This window comes from Panthera onca, chromosome D1 (genome assembly GCF_046562875.1).
Source record: "Panthera onca isolate mPanOnc1 chromosome D1, mPanOnc1 haplotype 2, whole genome shotgun sequence".
Taxonomy (NCBI): domain Eukaryota; kingdom Metazoa; phylum Chordata; class Mammalia; order Carnivora; family Felidae; genus Panthera; species Panthera onca.
In genome coordinates this window covers 107,721,237-107,748,342 of record NC_138348.1, presented here as the reverse complement: position 1 = coordinate 107,748,342, position 27,106 = coordinate 107,721,237, and the positions used below count along the sequence as shown (strand labels likewise).

Below are 27,106 nucleotides of genomic sequence, written 5' to 3'. Positions count from 1 at the left end.
TACCTTGCTCTATGCCTCTCTTCCCTTTGGTTGTTCCTGAGTGGCAGCCTTTAGAATAAATAAACTGGCAGTCATAAGCAGGGCAGTTCCCTGAGTTCTGAATCGTTATACAGAATTATGGAATGTGTGAGGGGGGGTCATGAGACTCCCTGAATTTGTAGTTGGCCGCGGGGAAGCACAGGTAATTTGGGGGCCCCATCTGCAGCTGGCATCTGATGTGTTGGCAGTCTTGTGGCACTGAGCCCTTTACCTGTCGGTTCTCTGCTAATGCTGCATGGTGTCAGAGTTGAATTACTGGGACACTCGTTTGGCATTGGGAAATTGGTGTCGAAAGGATACCACGTTTGGTGTCAAAAACCACCATACACCAGGCAAGGGGAAGTGGAAGAGGAGTCCGTGGAAAAATACCCGGTGGGAGGACATTGAGGTGAGAAGGGGCTTGACTTGGTCTAGGACCTGAAAGAAGCTGTGTCCTGAAGGTTGTAAGCAGGTGATAGACATGATCAGATTTGAAACTTAAGAAAAAACAACCACAACATTCTAATTACAACATAGAGAATTGATGTGACCAGAGAGGGGAAGAATGGTTCTGGGGAGTCTCATGAGGAAGCTAGTGTGGGGTTGCACGCAGGAGACACTGGAGATGTACTTGGGAGACCAGGGCATTCAGAGCGGAGGTGGGTGCATGCAAGTTGCATGGAAAGCAGTGCTCCATGTTTTAGGAAGCTTATAAAATATGCCTGCTTCTGAAGAAATGTTTGTATCAGCAGCAAATCCAGAGATTTTTATGGGGGAAAATTGAGATTCAGGGTGACACAGGAGAAGACCTGTACATCCAGGTTCATGTGACCTTGGTTAAGTTATTTTGTCCTCTAAATCGCAGTTTTTTCAATTTGAAAACGAGAACAGTGGTTACCTTCTTACTTCATAGGGCTTGCGAATCACATAAGATGAAGTACGTCAGAGCCCTTTGTGATTTGTTGTTGGAGTGCGATACTTCGCATCTGTGTTTCTTGCCATCCTCAAAACCAAAAACAAAATAGAAGTCAGTTGAGTTACATTTCTTTTTCAGATATTTTCTTCTGTCCTACTTATGATTGAGTCTTCCAAGTAACTATTTTAGGAAAAGCCATTCTTACTTGAGGTGAAATATTTTCCTCAGAGGTTCTGAAATTGTATTTCAGGAACAGCCGGTTCATAGAGGTGACCCTGATCTCTGTGTGTGTGAGGCCTTACTTGTCCGGCCTTAAGAGAGAAGAGAGGAGTGCAGGTGTGACAGTAGGGGTTCTGGTTTTGTTTTGAGCTGGGGTTGGGGAGAAGAGGTGAGAGAGTGATTAGTTAGGTGCAGGAGTGCTTTCATCTTTCAGCCTAGAAGTAATTCAAGAGAAGCATGTTGACAGTTAGGATCCATAATCAATCAGCTACATGTTCAAGGTCCCATAACTTGGAAGACTTCGTTCTGTAAGCTATTAGGCATTTAGCAGGGCCAGTGGAGTCCATTCACTGTTGCTTGGCTATTCCCCAGAAATAGCAGAACCTGGCGTTCATGCTAACGCTTCTCCACGGGTAACTATCCTAGAACAGTTTGTTTTATGGTCAAGGTAGGGTATGGTCAAGTGTCTCATTCACTCTGCATCCCCAGAACCTAGTCATGTGGACTTGAATAAAAGTGTTTTTGTAAGGCATCTTCACAGTATTTACCAAGTTGCTTTCTTAAACTGTATTTGACATATACTGTTATGCTTCTGTGCACATTGATTCCCAGGAATTATTATTATATACCCATTTAGTCCACAGAACCTGATTGGTTTTCTCTCCTTAACATCTCTCAGGCCTGTCCCCACCTCCACTTCCGTGGCTACTTTCTTCCTCGAATCCCTCGTTCCACTTGGATTATTATAGTTTTTAAATTGATATCCTACCTTCCAACCACCCTTCCCATTGCTGTCAAGGTGTAGCATTTCTAAGGAAAAGATTTAATTACTTTCCTACTAAAATGCTTAAACATTCCCTTTGCCGTAAGTTTCTAGCCATGGGGTCCTAACACACAGGGGTACATCAGAGTATTTGTGTTCTCACAAAGGTGAACCCAAAAGGAGATAAAGATGAGTATCGTGCCTTTTTTATAAATATTCTTTTAAATGATTTGTGGAACCACAAAGAAAGACAAAATCGGCTACATTTTTTTTTTTTTTTTTTTTTGCTACCTTCTATGGCAAGAAGGAGCATACTTCTAAACTAGACCTCACGAGAAAGACACGAGAAAGTACTTTTCTCCAGAATGTTTTCATTATGGCACTACTCCTAGTGACTTTTATTTATGCTTTGTATTTGTTGTAAATGATAATGTTTTTGTTTAGTTTTTAATAAATTGAAGGCATCAAAGAAGCACATTATATTTTCATATTACAGATTTATAGTTCTGTATTTCTGACTGTACAAAGAATGAGCCAAATAAGAAAGATCAATATAAAAATGCCTTTTTTCCCCATCATCCCTACATTTCTAGTAGTTTGAAATTGTGTTTTCTGAAAGGAGTGATTGTGAACTTAAATTCATCTGTCATTGTCTTGAATTAAGGTGTCATTGCAGTACAGACAGTATGGGATAGGCATCAATGCTGTGATTGTCTTATAAATCAGGAAGCAGCAGAACCCAAATGTTGTTAATTGGAAGAGTTATATTAACACAAACTTTCATCGTTCTGAGTATTTTCCTTCAAATAGTTAAGTCTGTACACTGGAGTATTGAATGAGATATTTATACTGAGTCTCACTGTCTAATTTCTTTCTCCTGTTATAGATATCTTATGGCCACGTGCTTTATAATAAATGCTAAAAGAGCATATTAAATGGTATTAGGTGTTAAAATGCAGTTAAACGAAATATTCTGCTTGAAGTGTCAGAGCATAGGTCTCATGCCCACAGAGCAGGTGGAAATTAGAGTTATTCCCACCCACAAGGAAACCATAGAGAGAGTGAGCCTAACTCTGCTTAAATCCTTGGCTGAGTGTCACATTTTATAGGCTCATAGGAAGCCAGGCTAAAAAAGTAGCAATTGGAAGCCATAAGGACAATACAGAGATATAAGCAGCCAAGCACCCTGAGTTGGAGTTTGTGGTTTGAATCCAAGTAAGATAACTGCCTAATAGAATATAAATCCAGTAGTCCTCAGAAAAATGGGACAGAATTCAATTTCCATATCAGCCATGTCTATTTTTCTACAAAAATACTAGAGATGGAGTTAGGCAGGAAAATGTGACCCATACTGAAGAGAAAGGCATTCAAAGAAACGATTAGGCCAGATTTGAATTAGGCAAAGGTTTCAAAGCAGCTATTTTAAATATGTTCAGGAATTAAGGTATGTTCAGAGAATTAAAGGAAAGTATAATATGAATGAATAAGCAGAGAGATGATCTCAGAGCAATGGAAACTATGTTTAAAACAAAACAAACTTGGGGCACCTGGGTGTCTTGGTCGGTTGGGTGTCTGACTTTGGTTCAGGTCATGATCTCACAGTCTTTGGGTTCAAGCCACACATTGGGCTCTGCACTGATAGCTCAGAGCCTAGAGCCTGCTTCAGATTCTGTCTCTCTCTCTCTCTCTCTCTGCTACTCCCCAGCTTGCACTCTGTCTCTCAAAAATAAAATTAAAAAACAACAACAACAAAAACAAAAAACTTGGAAGTTCTAGAACTGAATTACTTTTAAAAAAAATTGCTGGATGGCTTCAAAAGTACTTTGGAAATATCGGAAGAAAGGAATAGCAAACCTGAAGACAGGGTAGAAATGACCCTGTCCAAAGAGTAGTAAGATAGGTGCCTGGCTAGCTCAGTTGGTAGAGTGTGTGATTCTTGATCTCCAGGTTGTGGGTTCGAGCCCCACATTCGGTGTAGAAATTTCTTAAAATCTTTTTTTTTTTTTTTAATTTTTTTAATGTTTATTTATTTTTGAGACAGAGAGAGACAGAGCATGAACAGGGGAGGAGCAGAGAGAGAGGGAGACACAGAATCTGAAACAGGCTCCAGGCTCTGAGCTGTCAGCACAGAGGCCGATGCGGGGCTCGAACTCACGGACCGCGAGATCATGACCTGAGCCGAAGTCGGCCGCTTAACCGACCAAGCCACCCAGGCGCCCCAAAAATAAAAAAAACAAAACAAAAACACAAAAAAAAATTGAAGAAAAGTGAACAAAAGCTCAGAGAACTGTGAAGTAGGCCAATATACATGTCCTTGCAATCGTGGAAGGAGAGATGACAAAGAGGCATACAAATATTTGAAGAAATAATGGCCAAAATTTTCCCAAATGTAGTGAAAAACATGAAATGATAGATCCAAGAAGCTTGCAGAGCCCCAAGAAAGACGAACACAAAGAACACCTTGCCCCAGACATAATATGGTAAAACTCTGTGATGAAGAGAGATGTTTGAAAGCAACCCGAGGAAAATGATACTTCTTGCTTGCATTTCAAGGGAAAAATCAAAAATATTTGCTGTTAACCATAAAATATGAAGAAAATATTTTGGAAAGCTTGTATCCACCAGTAGCTTCCCCATACTTTTTTTGCAAGGCACTTCTTATGATATCAATGTGATATTAACAAATGTGACCTAAAAAAATATTGTATAATAAAATGTGTCAACATTTTAAGATCCATGTAAGGAAGATCTGCGTACTTCAGTGAACCAGTATTTTCCAAATAGCTGATGCATGATGTTATGCAGTCATTCACTGGTAAAGGATATGTTCAAAGTGAAAAGTAGACCAATAGATTTTAATGTGATAGTACAGAATGGCTTCAGATTCTGCGTTACAACTATTTGTTAAGAACCGGAGTGCCTGGACGACTCAGGTGCTTGACCATTCTCTTGATTTCAACTCAGGTCATGATCCCAGGGTTGTGGAATTGAGCCATGCCTCAGGCTTCACGATGAGTATGGAGCCTGCTTAAGGTTCATAATCATTCTCTCTCTCTCTCCCTCCCTCTTTCTCTCTCTCTCTCTCTGACCCTTTCCCATCTTTCTTTCCCTCTGCCCCTGTTCCCTGCTCATGCTTGCTCTCTCTTTCTCTCTTTCTGTCTCTCTCAAAAAAAAAAAAAAAAAAAAAAAGTACTCACCAGGGTTTGTGTTATCAAAGAAAAGTCAAGTGCAGTTACCTGGAAAGGCTATTAAATGACTCCTCCCTTTCCTATCTCAGAGAGACTGGATTTTCTTCATATACTTGACCTGGAACAATACACTGTGAAGGCAGAGTACATTTGGGCCTCCTGGTGTCTTCTTTTAAACTGGTTATTAAAGAAACTTGCAAAAATATAAAACTGTTCTTTTATTGTGGGAAATTATGGCTGTTTTTCATAAAATATGCCACTTATGTTAATATGTAGTGAATTTTATTGTTACTTTTAAATTAGTTTTTTAAATCTTAATTTCTAATACAGTAAATAATCCACGTTCACAGAAGATCTTTGGAGTCTTTCATACTTTTTAAGTGTAAAGGTGTCCTAAGCCCGAAAAGTTGAGAGTCGTTTTGAGTCTGCTCTGTCTTCAAATTCCTTTGAGAGCATCCGACTGGAAAATTGGAAAGATCTTGTAGCCCAGGAGATTAGTGTTTTTGAGCATATGATGATATTCACTTTTTGTTGATATCCTTGATTATTTTCAAGTAAACCATATAGTCTGCTGTGGAGGATGCTGCTTACTGCTTCTGATGACAGCCCTCCCCAATTTTGATACATTTTTTTCAGACCTGTTATTGTCAGCAGGGAGAGTTACCAGGAAAGCAGTAGGGGCCTTTTGCAGTGGTGACTAATCCTTCTTTTCTTTTCTTTTTCTTCCTTTTGTTATGTTTAGAGGTTATCAAGGGAGAGATGTTCAGAAAGTGTTAGAGGGCCTCTATGGCGGCCTGTACCCTCCCTTGCTGTGCTATTCTGAGTTGTTATTCACTTTCTGGGAAAGAACATTAAACATTTGAAAACAGAATCATTGACGTTTGTCTCACATGGTGTGAAGAGGAATTATAAAGATGGTAACGGAGAGAATTTCATCCAGAATTTTTTTTAGTCCTACTTATAATCTGTTAAATGCATGTGGCGATGCTTGGTTTTGTAACCGAGTAGACAAGAAGCACAGTGTGCCAGAAATAAATTTTCTATAAGGGTGGTCATTACATAAACGTGTAGTAAGTTTATTTTAACATTATATTACTTTGTTCTTTGACAAAAATAACCCACTATAAAATAAAAGCAAAAAAAGCCCCCACCTACGTACCTGCTTGCATGAAACTGAATTATTCCCAACCTCTTCCATGTATTACTGCATTTCCTGTCTCTTGGTATTTCTCTCCTTTTCCATTGTTTTTAGTGACTTCATACTTATACTGGAATTTGGAACACTCGTTATTAATGAGCTTATATAGACCTGATTGTTAATTTTAACACTTAGATTACTGTGGTCATAAGGCCATCAGGCAACAAAGGAGTTCCTGTACCTTCTCTTCTGGCCTTTTATATTTTCACATAATATTTTTGGGAAGTTTGAAATTCACTTGTGTGTGAACAGGATCACTAAGACAACTTTATTTATACTTTATTTCTTTGACAGTTAAGTTCTGTGAAAAATAAAATTTTTCTCATGTTGTGCTTAAGGTACTTAATGGTGATTTACTTTCTGAACCATATTTTCGTTGTAATTTTGAAATGACATGGGGTTTCTTTCTCTTTGCAAATGATTATCGTTCAGAAAGTCACATAGAGGCTTTCACCAGAATAGAAGCCTTCAATTTGAGGCTCTTAATTAGAGAAGTATTTATTTGGGTCTAGAAATAAGACTTGATTATTCATCAGCTGTTTTCTTAAACCACAATTTCCCTTGTGTTTTCTTAGGCCAGAGATGAAGAGGAAGCTTTTCTGGATTGGAGTGATGATGATGATGATGATGGATTTGATCCAAGCACACTTCCAGATCCAGATAAGTACAGAAGCTCTGAAGAATCGGACAGTGATGATACGGAGAATAAAATTAGGTATGTTTTTACTTCTGGTAGCACTAAATATATGACTCTTCTCCTTTGAATCCAAAGGGTGTGTAGAGACCAACGTCGTGTAGTCTTCTCATTATTTTAGGGGCTCTCTTATTATTTCTGTAATCACTGTTAGTTTTAAGAGTATTTTAATAAGAGTTGTTTTTTTCTTTCTCTATTCTTCCCGTCTTTCTCCTTCTGGATCCTTTATGCATAAGTACTGGATGCACTAGGGTATATTTAATACAAACAGAGGCAGAATTTTATTTTGATTTCACTGTCAAAGGACTCTTGAGAGTGTTATTAAAAATTCTCTCTGAATTTTGAAAAAGAGCAGTTATACTTTCATATTCTTTGATATAAAATTAAGTAACAAATACATAGAACAATGGAAAACTTATACATAAACAGTGCTTGACCAGTCTTCTCAATTTAAAATCTGTTCATCTGCAATGTGGACTTATTTGCGACCATGCCAAAAACAGATGGAATGTGATCAATTGAATAATAGTGTGATTTGCTCAGCATTTGTTTTCATAGTAGTGTGTATTAGATTAAATTGAGATTGCATTGATTTAAAAGTTGAGGGCACTACACTTCATGGACATTCTAAGCCAATGAGCCTCCTTAGGCAGAAGGGAGATACTAATGACAGATGAAGTCATGACAGATTGAAGGAAAGCTTGACCACTAGCTGGAGATTTTGGAGTTGGAGAGAGAGGCCACAAAGAGCTAGAATCTGGTTTTGAGTAAGACCATTATGAAAAAATCTCAAATAAAGATTATCCTCTAAGGAGACGGTGCTGACAGGGGACATTTCAGAGTTAATCTTTATTTTGATCTTGTGTTCGTTTAAACATAGAATTATTTTTATAATACTGAAATGACATCTAAAGTGCAGTCTTCCCAAGTGATACCAGAAACTTGAGATATCAGCTATTGGACAGCTGGGTAGTGGACATAGCAGTTTCAATACCACAAGAGGCACCAGAGGTGAAAATAATTTGATTATGATTTAAAAAAATATTTAAACGTGTGTCATAAGGGTTAAATAACTTCATTTTAGGGCATAGTGCTGATGTTGAGCTTTGAGGGTGAATATGCATACTTTGCTTCAGAAAGTTCCTTGGTATACATGTTGAGACCTTGATGAACTATCAGTATGGTTAAGTGTGCTGTCCCTTAGTTCTAAAATAAATGTCCCTTTTTCAGAGTTGGTTTGTGGGATCTCCATTTTGATAGATGTGATCTAACTCAACATGTATGGTTTGACACGATTAATTTCTTTTAAAAGAGAGAATTCAGTTGAGTAAAATTTAAAGATTTTAATGGATTTTCTCAACAATTCATGAATCAGGCAGCATCCCATTAGCAGATACAGAGATCCTCCAAAGAGCTTTAAAAAAATGAAAGGTATAGGTAGAGGAGAGCAGGAAAAGGAATTTTTTTTTTTTTTAATCGAAGAGTGGATTATTTCAGACAAGGTCACCTTCCTGTTGGGGATGGAAATGGTCTTTTGGGCGGATGACCTCACTAGTGCTGACCAGGTGATTCCATATTGACTGGCTATCAGTCACATTCCTAGGAGAGACTGAAGCTGCAAGTAGGTTAAATATCTTGGTTTGCTGATATGAGGCTTGGCGCAAGTCACTTCATTTTGGGCATGTTGTCTCGTCTTTAACTTGGAACTGTTTCTGAATAATTTTACTTTCTGGAGAGAACATTCATTGGTTCTTACAGTTTGTTGTTCAACATATTTTGCATATCTGTCTAACATACCTTTAAAACACAAAACCAACCTTTGAAGTTTTTTTCCTAACATTTTTTATGATAGCTTCTGGGTCATCCTTAATCTGTGTGCAGTAGAAATTTCATTTCATTTTTCTGGCATTTCTTACCCTCGTAGTGACATTGCCCTGCTACCACCTCGTTAATATGACTTGTTCTCTAATAGTTTCACGTGTTTCATCCTCTTAGCCTGTAAATGCCTCAGAGGTAGAAACTGTCTTTTGTACCAACACATGCAGCTCTTGCCTCTACTCCTGTGTCCAGTGTTATGGTCATAAGCACAACGAAGGCCCTGAAGTATTTGAATCAATTAATTGACTGATAAAGGAGATTTATAGAGTGAAAAAAGAGAAGTATAATTATAAGCAGCTATATGATTGGCCCTAATAGTTTAAATGATACAGGAGATGATAGAATAGACGGTTGGAGCAGCCAAGTTCAGATAGTGTAATAGTGAGGGAAAAGAAGGTCAGAATACCTTGAGATGCCAAAGCATCTCAAAGAAGAATGTTCATATGGAAAATAATTAAGCATTCAATGCAAATTAAAATAGTTTTAATTTTGGGCACAGCTAGTAAGTCTGCTTTAACAGGGATTGAAAGGAATTGGTAAACTTGTCTTTAAACTGAAGAAAAATCATCTTTTGTTGAAGAGTATCGTCAACACGGACTAAGGAACTTACCAGCAGTTTTGTTTTTGTTTATGATAACAGTGATTATCTAGTCTGATGCTCTCTTCTTGTAGATGAAGAAACCAAGGCTTTAAGGGATAAAATAATCTGTGATCACAATACTAAGTTAGGGGCAGATCAGCATAACCTATGTAAATCACATCAACTCTGTAGATCTAATACTCCAGTGAAATTGTATAGAATTATTCCAGCATTAGGACGGGTAGCTTCCTTCCAGTTTTATGTCATTTGGGTAAAGACTTGATCCATGAACTAACTGTAGGGTAGGTTTGACTAAATTGTGGTTTCCCAACTTCCAACATTACTGACATTCTGGCCCAGATAGTTCTTTGTTTTGGTGGGCTGGGAGTGATTGTGGACTGTTAAGCATCTTCCCTGGCCTCTACCACCAGTACTGCCCCAGTGCTTCTCCAGTCGGGACAACCAGAAATATTTTCAGACATTGCCGCATATCCCTCAAGGAGCAACATCTCCCACTGGACTAGACCCAGGATGACAGGTCCATATTACTGGTGGTTGATGTCTCCATGCCCCATCTAGGATATATTCCTTTCCAGTCAGCCCAAGCAGTCATTCTCAGTATGGCCTGTGTCAGTCTGCTGGGATTCCTAGCCAAGGAAAAACCAATTTGCCATTCTTGAACAGAGACAGGATGTGGGGTAGTTACAAGTAACAGCCTATGTGTGAAATTCCTATATATGCTCTACTTCTCTTTTTCTCCCTCTTCCCTTCTCTGTTAAAATGACCTCCTTGAAAACGAATAAAGGTAGTGTAAAGTAAAACCAGGATTGTTTTTAGATAAATAAAAGTGTTCGCAAGTAAATCCATATACACTACAGGTTTGACGGTAGTAATTGCCGTTGCTACTGCTATTTATAATAATAGCACTAATGCACTTTTGCTGTCTTGCTCCAGTTCGGCTGCGTCTTTTTTCCTTTACCTCTCATAAACAAGAATAGATGCTAGGATTTTGTGATGTCAGCTTTAGAGGGCTCTCCTGGCATGTTCCCAGGTTTTATTTGCTGCGCTCTTCTAACCTCCGCTCAATAATTGCAGGAACAGTGAGTGTTTCAGCTTCTTGGTCATCTCCTCTCTCCCAGTAGGTTATTCCTTGGTTATTAACTTTGCATTTTCCAATACGAATTTACTTTTATGGGACCAGATAGCACCAATTAGAAAATGGCTATTAGTCTCAAAGTAAACAGCATGAGCTAGTTTCTTTGAAAGTTTCCTCTGGGTATTTCTTTTTCCTTCACTTCACTGACACCCATAAATATTCAGCATGAGTAACACTTTTGTCTCCCTACATGGAAAGACACTTAAGTCAGTAGGAAATAGGCAAAAGAGAGCCCAATGTAGTGGGGAATGACTGAATCTGGGGTCAATAATTCTTCCTCAGGGAGGCGTGATAGTGTTTTAAATAGTGTACCTCCGTCTTCTCGGCACAGTGCACAGTGCAGAATTTAAAACCATCCTTAACCCTCTGTAGAATTATCAAAATTGTCAGCTCTACCACTGCTTCCCAAGGCGTTCTGATGTACAAGATTTGGCTCCTTTAAATTAGAATGACAAAGAGAGACCTCTTAATAAATATGATCCCAGGGACAATGAAAATAATGTGACCTTGAGTTCCTTTGAAGGAGCTCTAAGAAAGCTCTCATTAGTAGCTCATTTATCCTCAGAAAGAGAGTTGTGAAATAGGAGGAACAGTACTGTACCTCATGGTACAGACGAACGTCAACTGGCTCGGCAGCAGCAGCCAGAACTCCATCAGAGGCTCTAAGCTTTTGTGTGCTCCTTTTGAAAACGGAGAAGAGAAAGCTTGCTTTGACGCGGTGTGTTTTCTTTCCTCCTCTTTCCTTCTTACACATTGGCCCAAGCTGTGTTTTACCCTGTAGCTTTCCTTCTGGTTCCTCCTAACCGTGGAATTAGCATAGGTAGAGTTACTGCAGCGTGTTAGCATCTGTCATGGTCGTCAATGTTGTTGTTGTTGTTGTTGTTGTTGTTGTTGTTGTTGTTGTTGCTATAATAGAACAGTTTGGTAGGAGACCTAGCTCTTTGCTGCAGGGGACTTTGTGACATCATAGAATGCAGTGGTCTTCTAGGAACTGCACAGAACCATGTTCTTGAGTCTAGTGAGTTTTGATACAGAGGAAGAAAGACCTCAAATATTATAATTGTTTTTGTGCTACTAAGTGATTTTTTAAATTTATCTCCCCAACAGGCTATACATGCAATGTATTTATTTATACTGCTTTCGCAATAAAAATATTTGGCCATGTTCTATATGTGGTGCCAAGAACTGGAGTACAAACCTTCTGTATTATTTCAATCACATTGTACTTATTTAAGAATTAAAAATGTCCACTTGTCTGTTAATCTCCAGCTTGTTGTAATATTTCTTCCATCCATTTTTTCACCTAAGAATTTTTTAGTAAGTTGTCATGTGCCAGGCGTAGTGAGTGCAGGTACAGAGGATAAAGCATAACGAAAAATCCCTTTCCTGCTGCCACAGTTTTTAGTTCGGCAGAGGTTGCAGACAGCTCTGCATATAATTACAAAAAATGTGGTGGATACCTGCTGTGATCTGTGCCCTGGGGAAGGCAGCAGGGAGCAGGGTAAGTAGGGGATGAGCGCAGAGAGCAAGTGATGTCTCACCTGGGCTTGGTGAATCTGGAAGAGCTTCCTGAAGGGAGTGACATCGAAGCTAAACCTGAAGGAAGCTTGAAGTCTTACCCGAGCCGGAGGAGGTAGCTTGCCCTTCTAAAGAGCGAGGCAAGAGTATCTTTAACTGTATTCCAGTTGAACTCTTCTTTCAATAACATTGTTCCTTTTAGCTGTGCCTAACAAGCTGAGAGATTTGGTTCTGAGCATGCAATATAAGATTAATTTTTGTATATCTGGTAGCATTCATCATGTTTGGTTTATGGCCATCTTCATGTGAATTGCTAATGATGAAAATCTGCAAATCAGTGAATACGATGAAAAAGAAGCAACTGGGGTGTTCAAGATATTCATTATCCAGTCAAATTAAGTTTTTAATATTTATAATCTTGACCTTTTTCAAAAAAAAAAAAAAAAAAAGGAAAGAGAAAAAGGTTGTGGTGAGACTTTTACTGCCTAATATTTCAGTGTTTTCTTCACAGACCACCGTCCCTGGCCATGGCAGGTTGCTTTATAAAGAATTGTTATATCAGTGGAGTGTTTGTTAGATTATTCTGGGTGACATAAGACCCATTACATCTTTAATTTGTACTGTACTGAGACTTTTGGCATAATTTAGACATGATAACTTCTATATGGATTGATGCCTTTTCCTATGCAGAGTAAACGGTTTTACATCTACTCTCAGGAGCTGTTCTTTTTGGCTTGTGTGATACAGCTCTGCATCAAAAGATTGATGAAGGATTTTTATCTGTTTTTTAATTTGTTTGAGGTTTTGTTTTATTTTTAAACCGTGTTCCATTTTGGGGCTCCTGAGTGGCTTCGTTGGTTGAGCAGCCGACTTCGGCTCAGGTCATGATCTTGCGGTTCGTGGGTTCGGCCCCAAGTCGGGCTCTGTGCTAACAGCTCAGAGCCTGGAACCTGCTTCAGATTCTGTCTCCCTCTCTCTCTGCCCATCCCCCGGTAAGCGCTCTTTCTTTCTCAAAAATAAATAAACATTTAAAAAAAATTTAAACTGTGTTCCATGTTTTCTGTTTTTGAGTGAACTTGCATGTCTTTAAGAGTTCTGTCCCGCATGAAGGAGGTGATCCACGTTAATCTGTATGGTTGCTTCTCATGTTGTTTTATGATATTTCTTCAGTAAATCTTGCTTTGCAACTTTTCTGTTAAGACTTAACAGTCGGCTTTGTAATATGTGAAATGCTCTCCACCTGCAGTAGAAATGTATATGACTCAGAAATGAATTTCTGGGCAAGGAAAGTGCCTGGAAAGCATTTTCATTTCTTTTTAACTGTTTTTGGTTGGGACTGGGTATGGCACATTACATATTTTATATGAATTTTAGAAGAATTGTTGGTGTTGAATCTAGGGGAGGGTTATTTAAAAAAAATTTTTTTCCCCTCAGGGTCTAGGTGATTATGAAAAGAAAAATACTATTGACTGCAGTTTCCATTTACTTGAATCCCTGTTCGTTGGTGGATCCAGTTGTGGGTGGCAGATGGGGAAAGAAGTCAGCTCAGCTTAATGATATATTGACTTTATTGTGTGCCTGCCATTCTTTTCTTTTACTCTTTTTAACTTCAAGAGATTTATCCCTGATTGTAATATGCCTAGCAACTTTCAAGGGAAAATCTCCATCATCTCTTCTTATTTGTGAAGTACAAAGTTCTATGAACTATTGAATTTCATAGGGCTTTGACTAGAACTCAACATGAATTGTGGTTGACAAGAAGTTAATTTAATTTAGTTTTACTTTCTTTAAGTTGTGTTCATTTTATCTTTCTCCTTTTTGACATTGCCCTAAAAACAAAACCCAACAGAATATCCTGAGCGGTGTGTAGCATGAATGGAGAAACTTGTAAGGCAGATTGTTGGGTTGGGTGTGGGGGAAAGCAGTATCCTTTATCTTGGGACTTACAGGGGAAAGGGTGCTACCCATTGAGGAAGGAAGGTGTTATTTTCTGGGGTGGGGCTTAGGATGGGGAAGATGTATTTGGAAATTTAGGAGGTTTAGGTTTAGGCTAAGGAGGTTTAGGAGGCTCCCAGCTTGACCTTACGTACAGTCCCAGTTTTTGCTCTATGCTTTCTGTTTCTCTGTCATTTAGCCACCCACTGAATAACTGTGACTCACTGAAAGTTGGGACTTTGTCATGTTTCAGGAGTATTAAGATCTCTAAGAAGGTGGATGAATGGCCTGGATGCCAAGAAGCCAAGAACCATGTAGCAAGGGTAATGAACCATCTAGGAGGGCTCTCTTGGCTGCTGCCCAGAGTGTGGTACATGGCAACTTCGTTTTCACTGAAGACTGTTGAGAAGGACATATTCTTAGGGTGATCCTTTTCTTCATTTCACATGACTTCATGTAGAATGGTTCATAACTAATGACTGTATAGCATTCCATTATTTATACACTGTAATTTCTTTATCCACTCCCCTTTTAGAATTCTAGATTATACCCATGCTTAGGTTTTTTCGTTTGTGTTGTTTGGTTTTGTTTACTTCTGTTTCTGCCATTATAAGTATTTTTTTAAATTGAAGTAAAATTGGCATGTAACATTATATTACTTTCAGGTGTACAACACTATTATTTAACATTCATATGGGATACAAAATAATTACCACCAAAAGTCTAGTCACCATCTATCAACATACAATTGACCCCCTTTACACATTTCCCCTATCCCCTAACTCCCTTCCTCTCTGGTAACCATCAGTCTGTTCTCTGAATCTTTTGAGCTTGCTTTAGTATTCTTTTGTTTGTTTGTTTGCACATATGAGTGAAATCATATACTACTTGTCTTTCTCTGACTTTTATTTCACTTAGCGTCATACACTCGGGGTCCATCCATGTTGTCACAAATGGCAAGATTTTGTTCTTATTTTTGGCTAATAGTAATCCATTGTGTATTTATACTGTATCTTCTTTATCCGTTTATCTCTTGTTGGTCATTTAGGTTTTTTCTGTATCTTATTGTAAATAATGCTACACTGAACCTATAGCAGTGCACATACCTTTTCAAATTAGTGTTTTTGTTTTCTTTGGATAAATACCCAAAGTGGAAAAGCTGCATCATACGGTAGATCTGTTTTTGGATTTTTGAGGAATCTCTGTACTGTTTTCCATAGTGGCTGCACCAATATACATTCCCACCATCTGTGTACAGGGGTTCCCTTTTCTCCACATCTTCGTCAATACTTGCTATTTCTTGTTCTTTTGATAACAGCCGTTTTTACAGGGGTGAGGTGGTATCTTATTGTAGTTTTGATTGCAGTGATTACTGTTGTTGCATATCCTTTCATGTGTCTCTTGGGCATCTCTCTCTCTTCTTTGAACAAAAGATCTATTCAGATCTGCTATTTTTAATTTTTTTTTTTATTGTCAAGTTGTAAACGTTCTTTATTTTGGATGGTAGCCCCTTACTGGGATTATCTTCTCCCATTCAGTAGATTGCCTTTTCATTTTGTTGATGGTTTTCCTTGCTGTGCAGAAGCTTTTTAGTTTGATGTAGACCATTTGTTTGCTTTTGTTTCAATTGCCTTTGGAGTCAGATCTACAAGCACATCGTAGAGATTGATGTTAAGCAGCTTACTGCATAAGTTTTTCTGTAGGCATTTTATGGTTTCAAGTGTTCTATTCACATATGTAATACATTTTGAGTTAATTTTTGTGTATAGTGTAAGATAGCAGTCTAGTTTTATTCTTTTGCTTGTGGCTGTGGCTGACAAGTTTTTCCAGCACCATTTATTGGAGAGACTGTCCTTTCTCCATTGTATGTTCTTGATTCCTTTGTCCCAAACTAATTGTATATATGTAGGTTTACTTTGGGGGTGTTAGTTCCATTCCATTGGCCCATGTGTCTATTTTTGTGTTAGAATGGTATTGTTTTGATTACTATTACTTTTAGTGTAATACTATTACTGTTACTTTTAGTGTAATTGAAATTAGGGAGCATGATACCTCCAGGTTTGTTCTTCTTTCTCAAGATTGCTTTGTCTCTTTGGGATCCTTTATGGTTCCATACAAATTTTAAGATTATTTGTTCTATTTCTGTGAAAAATGCCATCAGAATTTTGATAGGGATTGCACTGAATCTATAGATTGCTTTGGTTATATGGACATTTTAACAATACTAATTCTTCCATCCATGAGCATGGAATATCTTTCCATCTATTTGTGTTCTTCAGATTCTTTCATTGGTATCTTATAGTTTCTAGTATTCAGGTCTTTCACCTCTTGGTTAAAAATTTTTTCTAGGTACATATCTTATTCTTTTTGATGGAATTGTAGACGAAATTGTTTTCTTAATTTCTCTTTCTAGCAGTCCATCATTAGTGTGTAGAAATGCCACACATTTCTATATAGTGATTTTGTGTTCTACAACTTTGCTGAATGTATTTATTAGTTCTAACAGCTTCTTGATGAAAATCCTTTAGGATTTTCTATAGTATATCATCTGCAAAGAGTGACAGTTTTCCTTTTTCCTTTTTGGTTCTTACTACTTCTGACTTTTATTTCTTTTTCTTGCCTAATTTCTCTTGCCTATATCACTAAAAGTGCTATATTGAATAAAAGTGGTGAGAGTGGGCATTGTTGTCTTGTTCTTGATCTTAAAGGAATAGCTTTTGGTTTTTTGCCGTTGAGAATGATACTAGCTTTGGGTTTGTCAATATGCCCTTTATTGTGTTGAGGTACATTCTCTTTATACCCACTTGGAATGAGAGTTTTTATCATAAATGGATGTTGAATTTTGTCAAATGCTTTTTATGCATTGATTGCAATGATCATATGATTTTTTATTTTTCATTTCATTAAAGTGTTGTATCTTGTTGATAGAGTTGCAGATGTTGAATCATTCTTGCATCCCTAGAATAAATCTCACTTGATCATGCATGGTGTGTGATCCTTTCAATGTATTGCTGAATTTGGCTTGCTAAATTTTGTTGGGGATTTTTGCATCATCAAGAATATTGGCCTGTGAGTTTCTTTTTTGTGTGGTGCCTTTGGTTTTTGAATCAGGGTAATGGTGGCCTTATAAAATGAGTTCTGGAACATTCTCTCCTCTTCAGTTTTTTGGAAGAATTTGAGAAGGGTGGGCATTAAATCTTTAAATGTTTGGTAAAACTCACCAATGAAGCCATCTGGTCCTGAGCCTTTGTCTGTTGGGAGGTTTTGCTTAATGATTCAGTTTCCTTACTAGAAATTGGTCAGTTCAGGTTTTCTGTATCTTTGTGAGTCATTCCTTGAAGATTGTGTGTTTCTAGGAATTTATCCATTACTTCTAGATTGTCTACTTTGTTGGCATATACTTAGTTTCTTGGGGTCCTTTGTATTTCTCTGGTATCAGTTGTTAACTACTCTTTCATTTCTGATTTTGTTTTTTGAGCCCCTCTCTTTTTTTCTTGATGAGGCTGGCTAAAGGTTTATCAATTTGTTGATCTTTTCAAAGAACCAGCGCTTAGTTTCATTGATCTTTTCTGTTGTTTTAGTCTCTATTTCATTTATTTCTGCTCTTATCTTTATTATTTCCTTCTTTCTACTAACTATAAACTTTATTTGTTGTTCTTTTTCTAGTTGCTTTAGGTGTGACGTTAGATTGTTTATTTGAGATTTTTTCCATTTCTTGAGGTAGGCCTGTATAGCTGTGAACTTCCCTGTCAGTACTACTTTTGCTGTATCCCATAGATTTTGGTATATCATATTTCTGTTTACATTTGTCTTTGGGTAATTTTTTATTTGTCCTCTGATTTTTTTTTTCAGTGACTCATTGGTTGTTTACTAGCATGTTGTTTAACCTCTCTATGTTTTTGTGGTTTTGCTCATTTTCTTCTTTATACCATTGTGATTGGAAAAGATGCTTGATGATTTAAATTTTTGAATTTATTGAGACTTGTTTGTGGTCTAACATCTGAGTGCTCCTAAAGACTGTTCCATATGTACTTGAGAAGATTGTGTATTCTGTTGCTTTTGGATGGAATGTTCTATATATATTTACTAAGCTCATCTAGTTTCATGTATCATTTAAGCTTAGTGTTTCTGTATTGATTTCCTGTCTGGATGATCTAACCATTGATAGAAGTGAGGTGTCGTAGTCCTCTGTTCCTATTATTGTATTGCTATCATTTTCTTCCATTAGGTCTGTTAATACTTGTTTTATATATATTGGTGCTCGTATGTTGGATGCATATATATTTATAAATGTTATATATTCTTGATAGATTGACCCCTTTATCATTATGTGGGTCTTTGTCTTTTATTACATTACTTGTTTTAAATTTGTTTCTCTTTTTTCTTTTTTTTTTAAATTTTTTAATGTTTATTTATTTTTGAGAGAGAGACAGAGCATGAGCAGGGGAGAGGCAAAGAGAGAGGGAGACACAGAATCTGAAACAGGCTCCAGGTTCTGAGCTGTCAGCACAGAGCCCAACGTGGGGTTTGAACTCACAAACTGTGAGATCATGACCTGAGCTGAAGTTGGACGCTTAACCAACTGAGCCACCCAGGTGCCCCTAAGTCTGTTTTTCTGATAGGAGTTTAACTACACCAGCTTTCGTTTCCATTTGCCTGGAATATCTTTCTCCATCCCTTCACTTTCAGTCTGTGTGGTCTTTACTTCCTTAGTTAATTTTTAGGTAGCATGTAGATGAGTCTTGTTTTTGATTTTGTTTTTAATCCATTCAGCCACTCTGTCTTTTGATTGGAATATCTAGTCTTTTTACATTTAAAGTAATTAATTATTGATAGATATATACTTACTGCCATTTTGTTTATTGTTTTCAGGTATTTTTGTAGTTCTTCTTTGTTCATTCTTTTCTTACTCTCTTCCCTTGTTGTTGATGAATTTTTTTAGTGTTAGGTTTGGATTCCTTTCTCTTTGTTTTCTGTTCTCTAGTTCCTCTATTCCTTTATTTTTCTCTCTTTTCTTGTGGTTTGAAGGCTTTCTGTAGTGTTTAGATTTTTTCTCATTTTTTGGTGTGTATTTACTGTAAATTTTTGCTTCCATGAAGTTCACATATAATACCCTTTGTATAGAATGGTTGATTTTTGAGTTGATGGGAACCTAAATTTGAACATATTCAGAAAAAGTTTATATTTGGAGAGGGAGAAAGAGCGAGCACAAGCAGGAGAGGGGTAGAGGAAGAGTGAAAGAGAATCTTAAGCAGGCTCCATTCCCAGTGCAGAGCCTGAGGTGGGGCTTGATCTGCAAGATCATGACCTAGAGTCGGACACTTAACCAACTGAGTCACTCAGGTACCCCAAAAAGTATATGTTTTTAATCTCCCCGTGTGCATTGTGTGTGTGTATATATTATATAATATATATAATTTTTTAAATTTTATTTATTTACTTTGAGAGAGAGAGAGAGAGAGAGAGAGAGAGAGAGAGCAAGCTGGGGAGGGGCTGAGAGAGAATCCCAAGCAGGCTCCACACTGCCAGCACAGAGCCCAGTGTGGGGCTTGAACTCACGAACCGTGAGACCATGACCTGAGCCAAAATCTAGAGTTGCTCGCTCAACCAACTGAGCCACCCAGGCACCCCTGCATTTTATATTTTGATATCACATTTTACATCTTTTTATTTTATGCGTCCTTAACTAATTATTGTAGTTTTTGTTAGTTTTACCACTATTATCTTTTAACCTTCCTACTTGCTTTATAAATGATTGATCCACGGTCTTGTCTTTCTTTTTTTCTTTTTTAATTTTTTTTTAATGTTTCTATTTATTTTTGAGACAGAGAGAGACAGAGCATGAGCAGGGGAGGGGCAGAGAGAGGGGGAGACACTGAATCTGAACCGGGCTCCAGGCTCTGAGCTGTCAGCACAGAGCCTGACGCGGGGCTCGAACTCACAGAGTGTCAAATCATGACCTGAGCTGAAGTCGGATGCTCAACCGACTGAGCCACCAGGCACTCCTATCCACTGTCTTTTCTATATATTCGCCTTTTCCTGTGAAATTTTTACTTTCATATATTTTCTTATTATTAATTAGTGTCCTTTCTTTTCAGCCTAGAAATTCCTTTAACATATCTTGTAGGTCCATTTTAGTGGTGGTGAACTTTTAGTTTTTGTTTATCTAGAAAACTCTTAATCTCCCCTTTAATTCTGAATGCTGTGTTGAGTAGAGAATTTCTTAGTTGGAAATTTTTTCCTTTCAGAAGCACTTTGAATATGTCATGCCACTTCCTTACCCCAGCAGAATTTCTGCTGAAAGCCTTATGGGGTTTCCCTTGTACTTAACAAGTGTTTATTCTTGATGCTTTTGAGATTTCCTCTATCTTTAACACTCTCCCACCCCTACCCCCAGTCAATGAAAGAGTGAAAGGGCAACTTTATTAAGACTCCAGGGCCTTGGGCCTCAGGCAGGAGACTACCCTGTGGGCAAAGGAAGAGCCAGTGGAGAGGCCTTGTTTTACCTTCTTTTGGGGGTGCAGTTTGTTGGTGTGTCCACACTTCTTGCGACAATTCACAGCACAGGGGTGCAGGTAAGCATAGCATTGAAAACAGATCTTCTTGTTGCAGTTGCTTTTCTGGGTTAGCTGGAAAAGGGAAGGATTAATGATGCCACCCCTCAGATGAAGCACCAAGCTCAGAGTAGATTCTTTCTGGATATTGTAGTCTGAGCAAATGTGGTTATTCTCCAGCTATTTGCTAATCAAAAGTCAGATGCTGTTGGTCAGGCAGGATACCCTCCTTGTCTTTGATTTGGGCCTTGACATTCTCAGTGGTGTCACTGGGCTCATTCTCAAGGGCACTGGTCTTGCCTATCAAGGTCTGCATCTCTGTCCACAAGGCCACTAACCCTGAGCTACTTGGCCACTTCGTGAGAGTCTCTTACTTTTGCCATTTTAACTATAATGTGTCTTGATGTAGATCTCTTTGGATTCATCTCTTATGGAACTCTCTCAGCTTCCTTGATCTGAATTTTTGTTCCCTTCCTCAGATTAGGGAGGTTTTCAGCCATTATTTTTTCAGATAGTTTTCTGGCCCTTTCTCTCTTTTCTCCTCCTGGATCCCCTATAATGCAAATGTTATTCCACTTGATATTGTCACAAAGGTCCTTTAAGATATCTTCTCTTATAAAAATTTCTTTTTGCTACACTATTTAGGCGAATTCCATTGTTTGCTATTTCAGCTTGCTGATCTGTCCTTCTGCTTTATCCAGTCTGCTGTTGAACCCCTCTAGTGTGCATTTCAGTTTGGTATTATTCTTCAGCTCTGTAACTTCTGCCTGATACTTTGTTATATTTTCTGTCTCCTTTGATGTTCTCACTGCATTCATCCATTCTTCTCCTGAGTTCAGTGAGCATCTTTGTGAACATTACTTTGAACTTCTTATCAGGTGGATCAGTTATCTCTGTTTTATGAAGGTCTTTTACTGAGGCTTTTTCTTGTTCTTTCATTTGGAGCATATTCCTCTATTCCTCTGTCTCCTCATTTTCCTGACTCTGTGTGTGTTTCTTTGTGTTAGAAGGTAGGTAAATTACCTACCTCTCCCAGCCTGGAGGGAGTGCCCTTGTATAGAAGATGTCCCATGGGGCTCAGAAACAATATCCCTCCTGGCCACTTGCACCAGGAACCTGGGGTGGGGCATGTTTCCCCGTATGAGTTGCATGTGCCTGCCTGCAGTGGTGGGGCCACAACTGTGGCACAGGAGTATGTGGGGATGTTGCCCCGCCCAGCTGCATTGTGCTGCTGTGGTGCTGGGGTGGGCAGGTAAGACCTGGCCTGGCTGTGGTATGGAGGTGGGCAGGGCACTCAGCAGTGGGCACCCTCCAGTGCCAACAGGCTGGAGGAAGAGTTTCTAAATGGTGCCCACCAACAAGTTAGAATAAGACTTCAAAAGTGACTCCTACCCATGTCTGTATCCCTGGAGCGTCCAAACCAAGTTCCTGCCTCTCTAGCAGACTCTTCAAGATGACTAAGTTGGTGGTCGTCACATATGGCCCAGGCACTTTTCAAACGGGTGGCTTTGAGCCAGGTCCCGGAGTGAGGGAGTCCGTCATCAAGCCCTTTATGAGCAGGTTCTCTGTTCCCTGCAGATTTCCTACATGTAATGCCCATTGGTTTTTAATGGCATTTTGGGGGGCTCACCTCTCCTTTGCAGGATCTAGGGGTTGGGTGCCTGATGTGGCAACCCGATCTCTCACTTCTTTGGGAAAAATTTTGTATCTTTGAGATTCTTCCTGATCATGTATCACCACACCTGGGCTTAGTTACTGTTTTGTTTTGTATTGTTGTGGCAAGACTGTGTCTCTTTCTCTACTTGTTTCATTGCTACTCTTTTATCCTTTGTTGTGGAGGCTCTCTGTTCATCTGGTTATCAGGTCTTTTTTAGAGGATATTATTTCATATGTACTTGAAAATTCGTTGTGACAATGGGAAGAAGTGAGTGTGGAATCTTCCTTTGCCACCATATTGAACCCTTCGCTCCTGTAAGTAGTTCTTCAATGGACAGCTTTGTTGAAGATTGGATTTTCTCTCTCTTGAAATCATTTGAAAGACTAGTGAAGAGTAAGACTAAACTGTAAATCTTTTCCAAATACCTGGAACAGTGGGGACATGTTTGGGTAGGGGTTGATCTTCAATATTGAAAACTAAGGAGTGAAAAGTAGTTTGAGGAGAAAAGCTGACTGTGCTTCTGGGAAGCACAAAATGTTCTACATACACATTGGCAGTGAGAGGAATACATAATATAAACCCAACCGATATGGGTGTTTAATTTTTTTTTTTAATCTGAGAGAAGAGAAATAATTATGTACGTTATGTCTTCTAAATTACTGCAGAACAGGGATTCTTAATCTGGACTCTATAGATGAGCTTTAGAGGATTCTTGAACGTCTTGAAATTATATGCAAAATTATGGTGTGGATGCATGCCACGTAGACACTCTTGTGCACTTATTTGGAAAAGGGGGCCATTTATTTTCGTTGAATTCTCAGTGGATTTATGAACCAGAAAAATAGAGATGAGGGGCCAGAACTTTTTGCCAATCCCAAATGACATGTGTGCGTTTTTCAGAAGGAAACATGCAAATGGATTGTTAGTGTGATTGCAGTCTCTGCCTTCTCTTTCCTTTTCACCACCCCCAGCATTTTCTTGTTATTAGAATTTTGATCTAAGAGGACATCCTTTGCTCTTTTACTTGTGTTTGTTCAGTGAATGCTGAATGCCGAGCCAATCAGTCTTTTCTTGGACAATTTTCTTTTCCTACAAATCTGTTTTTAGTGCTGAGCAGCTAGGAAAGAAACATTAAGGACATGATGCATTTTAGTTCCATTTCTATATGCGGAAGACTTCACTATCACAAGGAAGCTGGACAGATTTTTTGGAATGTACTGCCGTAATTAATCTTCATTAGGACTGTTGCCATGGCCCTGTAAATTAAAATTTATGATAAGGGGGAAAGTCTCCGGGACAATGTGTTTGAATGCCAGAGTGCCTATACTTAGGGAGAGGTACAAAGATTTCTGAGATTTTTTTGATGGTCCCAAGCTTATTTATTATTAGCTTAACATACTTTAGGGCAGAGTCCAGGTTACATTAATTGATATGAATGCAGAAGGAGAGCTTTATACAAAAGGGACTCAAAGTGGACACTCAGGTGCTGACTCTCGGCTTTCCACCATAATTCAGCAGCATGTTGTAAAAAGAAACTCCAGGGTTTCTGTGGAAGTGAACATTCACTGCTCCCCATCTCAGTCCTCAGCTTCCTCATAGTTATATTAGTTAGCAGTTTCACCTGATTTCTTTCCTTTGCATTCCAGAAAAAGAGTAAAGCAAGAATTTGAAAAGCATGCACAGACATTATAGCAAAGGGAATGTGCTTTCTTCAGTCTACACCTCGTCCTGGTTTTTGTTAGATGTCTGAATAGGCTTGTGCGGTGATGGTGATCCTCTGTTTTATGATGTAACAGACCCCTAATTGTACATGAATAAATGCAGCTGCTACAGAAGTTAAGCGCTCTGACATGAGCAAGCCATCATGGTGCTTTCCGGCTGCAGGCTCTTTTCTAGTGTCAGGCTTACAGAAGCCCCAGTGATTCTGGCTGCCATTTTATCACTTAATAATTGGAACTGCTTGCCCCAGTGTCTTTGGAAGTTTAGTGCTCACTCGACTACACTGTGTTTCTGCAAAGCCTGCACACTCCAGGGAAGAAGTTGACAGGATTTCCCAGTAGATCTTTTTCTTCTCTGGTGCCTTGGCCACAGCCATAACAGACAGTGCTTGGAACATTCTTGAGGCTTGGAGTAGTGGTTCCGACTGCAGCATTCTTGCAGCCCAGGGAGCATGGTTTCCAGGTTACAGAGGACGTTCTGATCTCTTTTTATTGGAGGTAATTCACACATCATTTATTTAAAGTATGCTGTTTAACAACGAACGGTCTTCTTGTTCGCGGCAAATACTACTGATTATGTTCTGTCTTTTTTTAAATTTATTTTTCTTTTTTTGGTAATGTATTATTTGTCCTGTCCCTTTCCACTTGTGTAAGTCTGGCTAAAGCATCGTAAGGGGCAGAGAGAGAGTTAAACAAAAAAAAAAAAAATCAAGTGGTGTAAGACCTAGTACTTTCCTTTACATGAAAAAGTAGTACATCAGTGAATTAGTCTCTCTCCTTTTGCCTTTCTGTTTTAATCCGTAGGAATTTAAACTGGGTCTGCTCCTGGAAGGATGGTCTCAGAGGCATCTGTATCTCAAAAATAGTTGCTCTAGCAGGTGTAAAATAAGAATTACCCGAACTTCTGTGGATCAAGAGACTGAATGCCTTATTCACATACACCACTGCCTTTAATTTGGGAACCTTGATCTTTGTGCCATATTATCATGCACTTTGCAACATGGAAGAAGTAGTTTTGTGAAATTAAGTTTATATGAGAACAGCAGGCTAATTGGCCCTGTGGGAAAACTGGTTTTTGGAATCCGATCTGAGTTTGAATCTTACGTCCTTTTTAAAATTTTGAACAATGGACAAGGTACTTAATCTCTGTGACCCTCAGTTTTCTTCACCGGTCAAATGAATATAATTCTTACCTTGCATGGTTATTGTGAATCTATTGAAGGTAAAAAGAAAGGGTATGATACATCATAGGGCCATTAATATATGATAATCCTTTTAATTATTAAAAGCAGAGCTGTGATAGGAATTTTTAAATGCATATGTTTTTACAAGAATAAAATTTAATGTCCTCTGGGATACCTGCTTTCCATTTTCTTCCTCATGAAAATCATTCATTATGATGTGGCAGGCCTTTGTTTAAAACAGTCTGCAAGAGCAACATGGATGGAAATGGAGGGTATTATGCTAATAAGTGAAGTAAGTCAGGCAGAAAAAGACAGATACCATATGTTTTCACTCATATGTGGTTCCTGAGAAACTTAACAGAAGACCATGGGGAGGGGAAGGGGAAAAAAAAAGTTACAGAGAGGGAGGGTGGCAAACCGTAAGAGACTCTTAAAAACTGAAAACAAACTGAGGGTTGTTGGGGGGTGAGGGAGAGGAGAAAGTGGATGATGGGCATTGAGGAAGGCACCTATAGGGATGAGCACTGGGTGTTGTATAGAAACCAATTTGACAATAAATTATATTTAATGTAAAAAAAACCAGTCTGCAAAAATATCCCATAGACTTGACTGACGTAATAAATGATACGGTGACGAAAATGTCAATGTCATGTATTCTGTTGATCATATGGATAGAGAGTCCATATTGCCGAATGGGAGTGTGGGAAGTGCCCTGACTCTGTGCCTGGTGTAGAGCTGTAAAGAGGACAGACTGGATCCCAGTCTTCACAGAGCTTCGCCTCTGGGGGAGGTTGGGGGCGGGGTGACAGACTTAAAGAAGTACACAAAAAGAGGAAAAGAATGGTTGCTCAGGACCCTGAAAGCCATGAGTGAGGATAAGGACAGAGGATCTGGAAGCGCTGACTTTGTATGAGATGGTTAGGAAAAACCTGTGTGAGGGGAAACCTGAAAAATTATTGAAAACCTTTAAGTAAAGAAGGAATATTCATTCCGGCATTCTAACCCTTAATTGCTGGGACAGTTAACAGAATTTAAATATTTTCTCTAATAGCCCAGTCGTGGCTCTACCCTTACACGTACTCCTGGCAGAGGAGATTCCTGGGCTCCTTCTCATCCCGTGTCTTCCAACCACGTGTGTGTCGTGACCGAGATGCTAGTTGGTTTCAGGCGAGTGATGAAGGTAAGAAACAGCTGCCATTGTAGCCCAGAGCGTCGCAGCTCCCTGGAAAGGTATATGGCAGCATGACGTCTATGAGAACAGGAGAGTGGATGTGAGATGGTCCGACCGAACACTGGCCAGTCACTTCAGGTGATGCATTACGGCAGCGTGTTGTTCTTTGGGGAAGAGAGGAGAAAACTAATACTTGAACTTACGTTGATGGTGTAGCAACTCTTTTGCACTGTGCAGATCTTTTTATGAATAGGCTTTATTTTTGTAGCAATTTTACTTTTTACAGTAAAAACTTAATGAAAAGGAGTTTCCATATGTCCTCCCTCCCCCCGCAGCCTTTTCTATTACCTTTTATTAGTGTTTGTGACCATCCACGAACTTGTGCTGACACATCATTGTCATCCAAAGTTTATAGTTTACATTAGGATTCATTCTTTGTGTTGTACCTTCTATGGGTTTGCCTCCCTCTCTGTTTTTATCTCATTTTTCTTTCCCTTCTCCTATTTTCATCTGTTAAGTTTTTCAAACTCCACGAGTGAAATCATGTATTTGTCTTTCTCTGACTTATTTCGCTTAGCATAATACACTCTAGTTCCATCCACGTTGTTGCAAATGGCAAGATTTCATTTTCATGAATATTCCATATTGTGTGTGTGCGTGCGTGTGTGTATACACCACATCTTTATCCATTCATCAGTTGATGGACATTTGGGCGCTTTCCATACTTTGACTACTTGTCAATAGTGCTGCTCTAAACCT

The 27,106-nt window shown here is 38.7% G+C and overlaps 1 protein-coding gene and 1 pseudogene across 2 annotated transcripts in view; one reads left to right on the top strand and one right to left on the bottom strand.

Annotated features, from left to right (window-relative positions):
• The window catches only part of DDX10 (DEAD-box helicase 10), a 274,061-nt gene that overhangs the window by 231,054 nt on the left and 15,901 nt on the right, over positions 1-27,106 (top strand). The window contains exons 17-18 of one of the 2 annotated variants that reach the window (XM_078432720.2): positions 6,878-7,017; positions 26,228-26,356. In XM_078432720.2, coding sequence (XP_078288846.2) covers positions 6,878-7,017; positions 26,228-26,321 — 234 coding nt within the window. In that variant the 3' untranslated portion in view covers positions 26,322-26,356. The remainder of the gene's footprint in view (positions 1-6,877; positions 7,018-26,227; positions 26,357-27,106) is intronic. The other variant, XM_060604620.3, reaches the window with a different exon arrangement.
• LOC132662221 (ubiquitin-ribosomal protein eL40 fusion protein pseudogene) lies at positions 20,489-25,192 on the bottom strand (annotated as a pseudogene).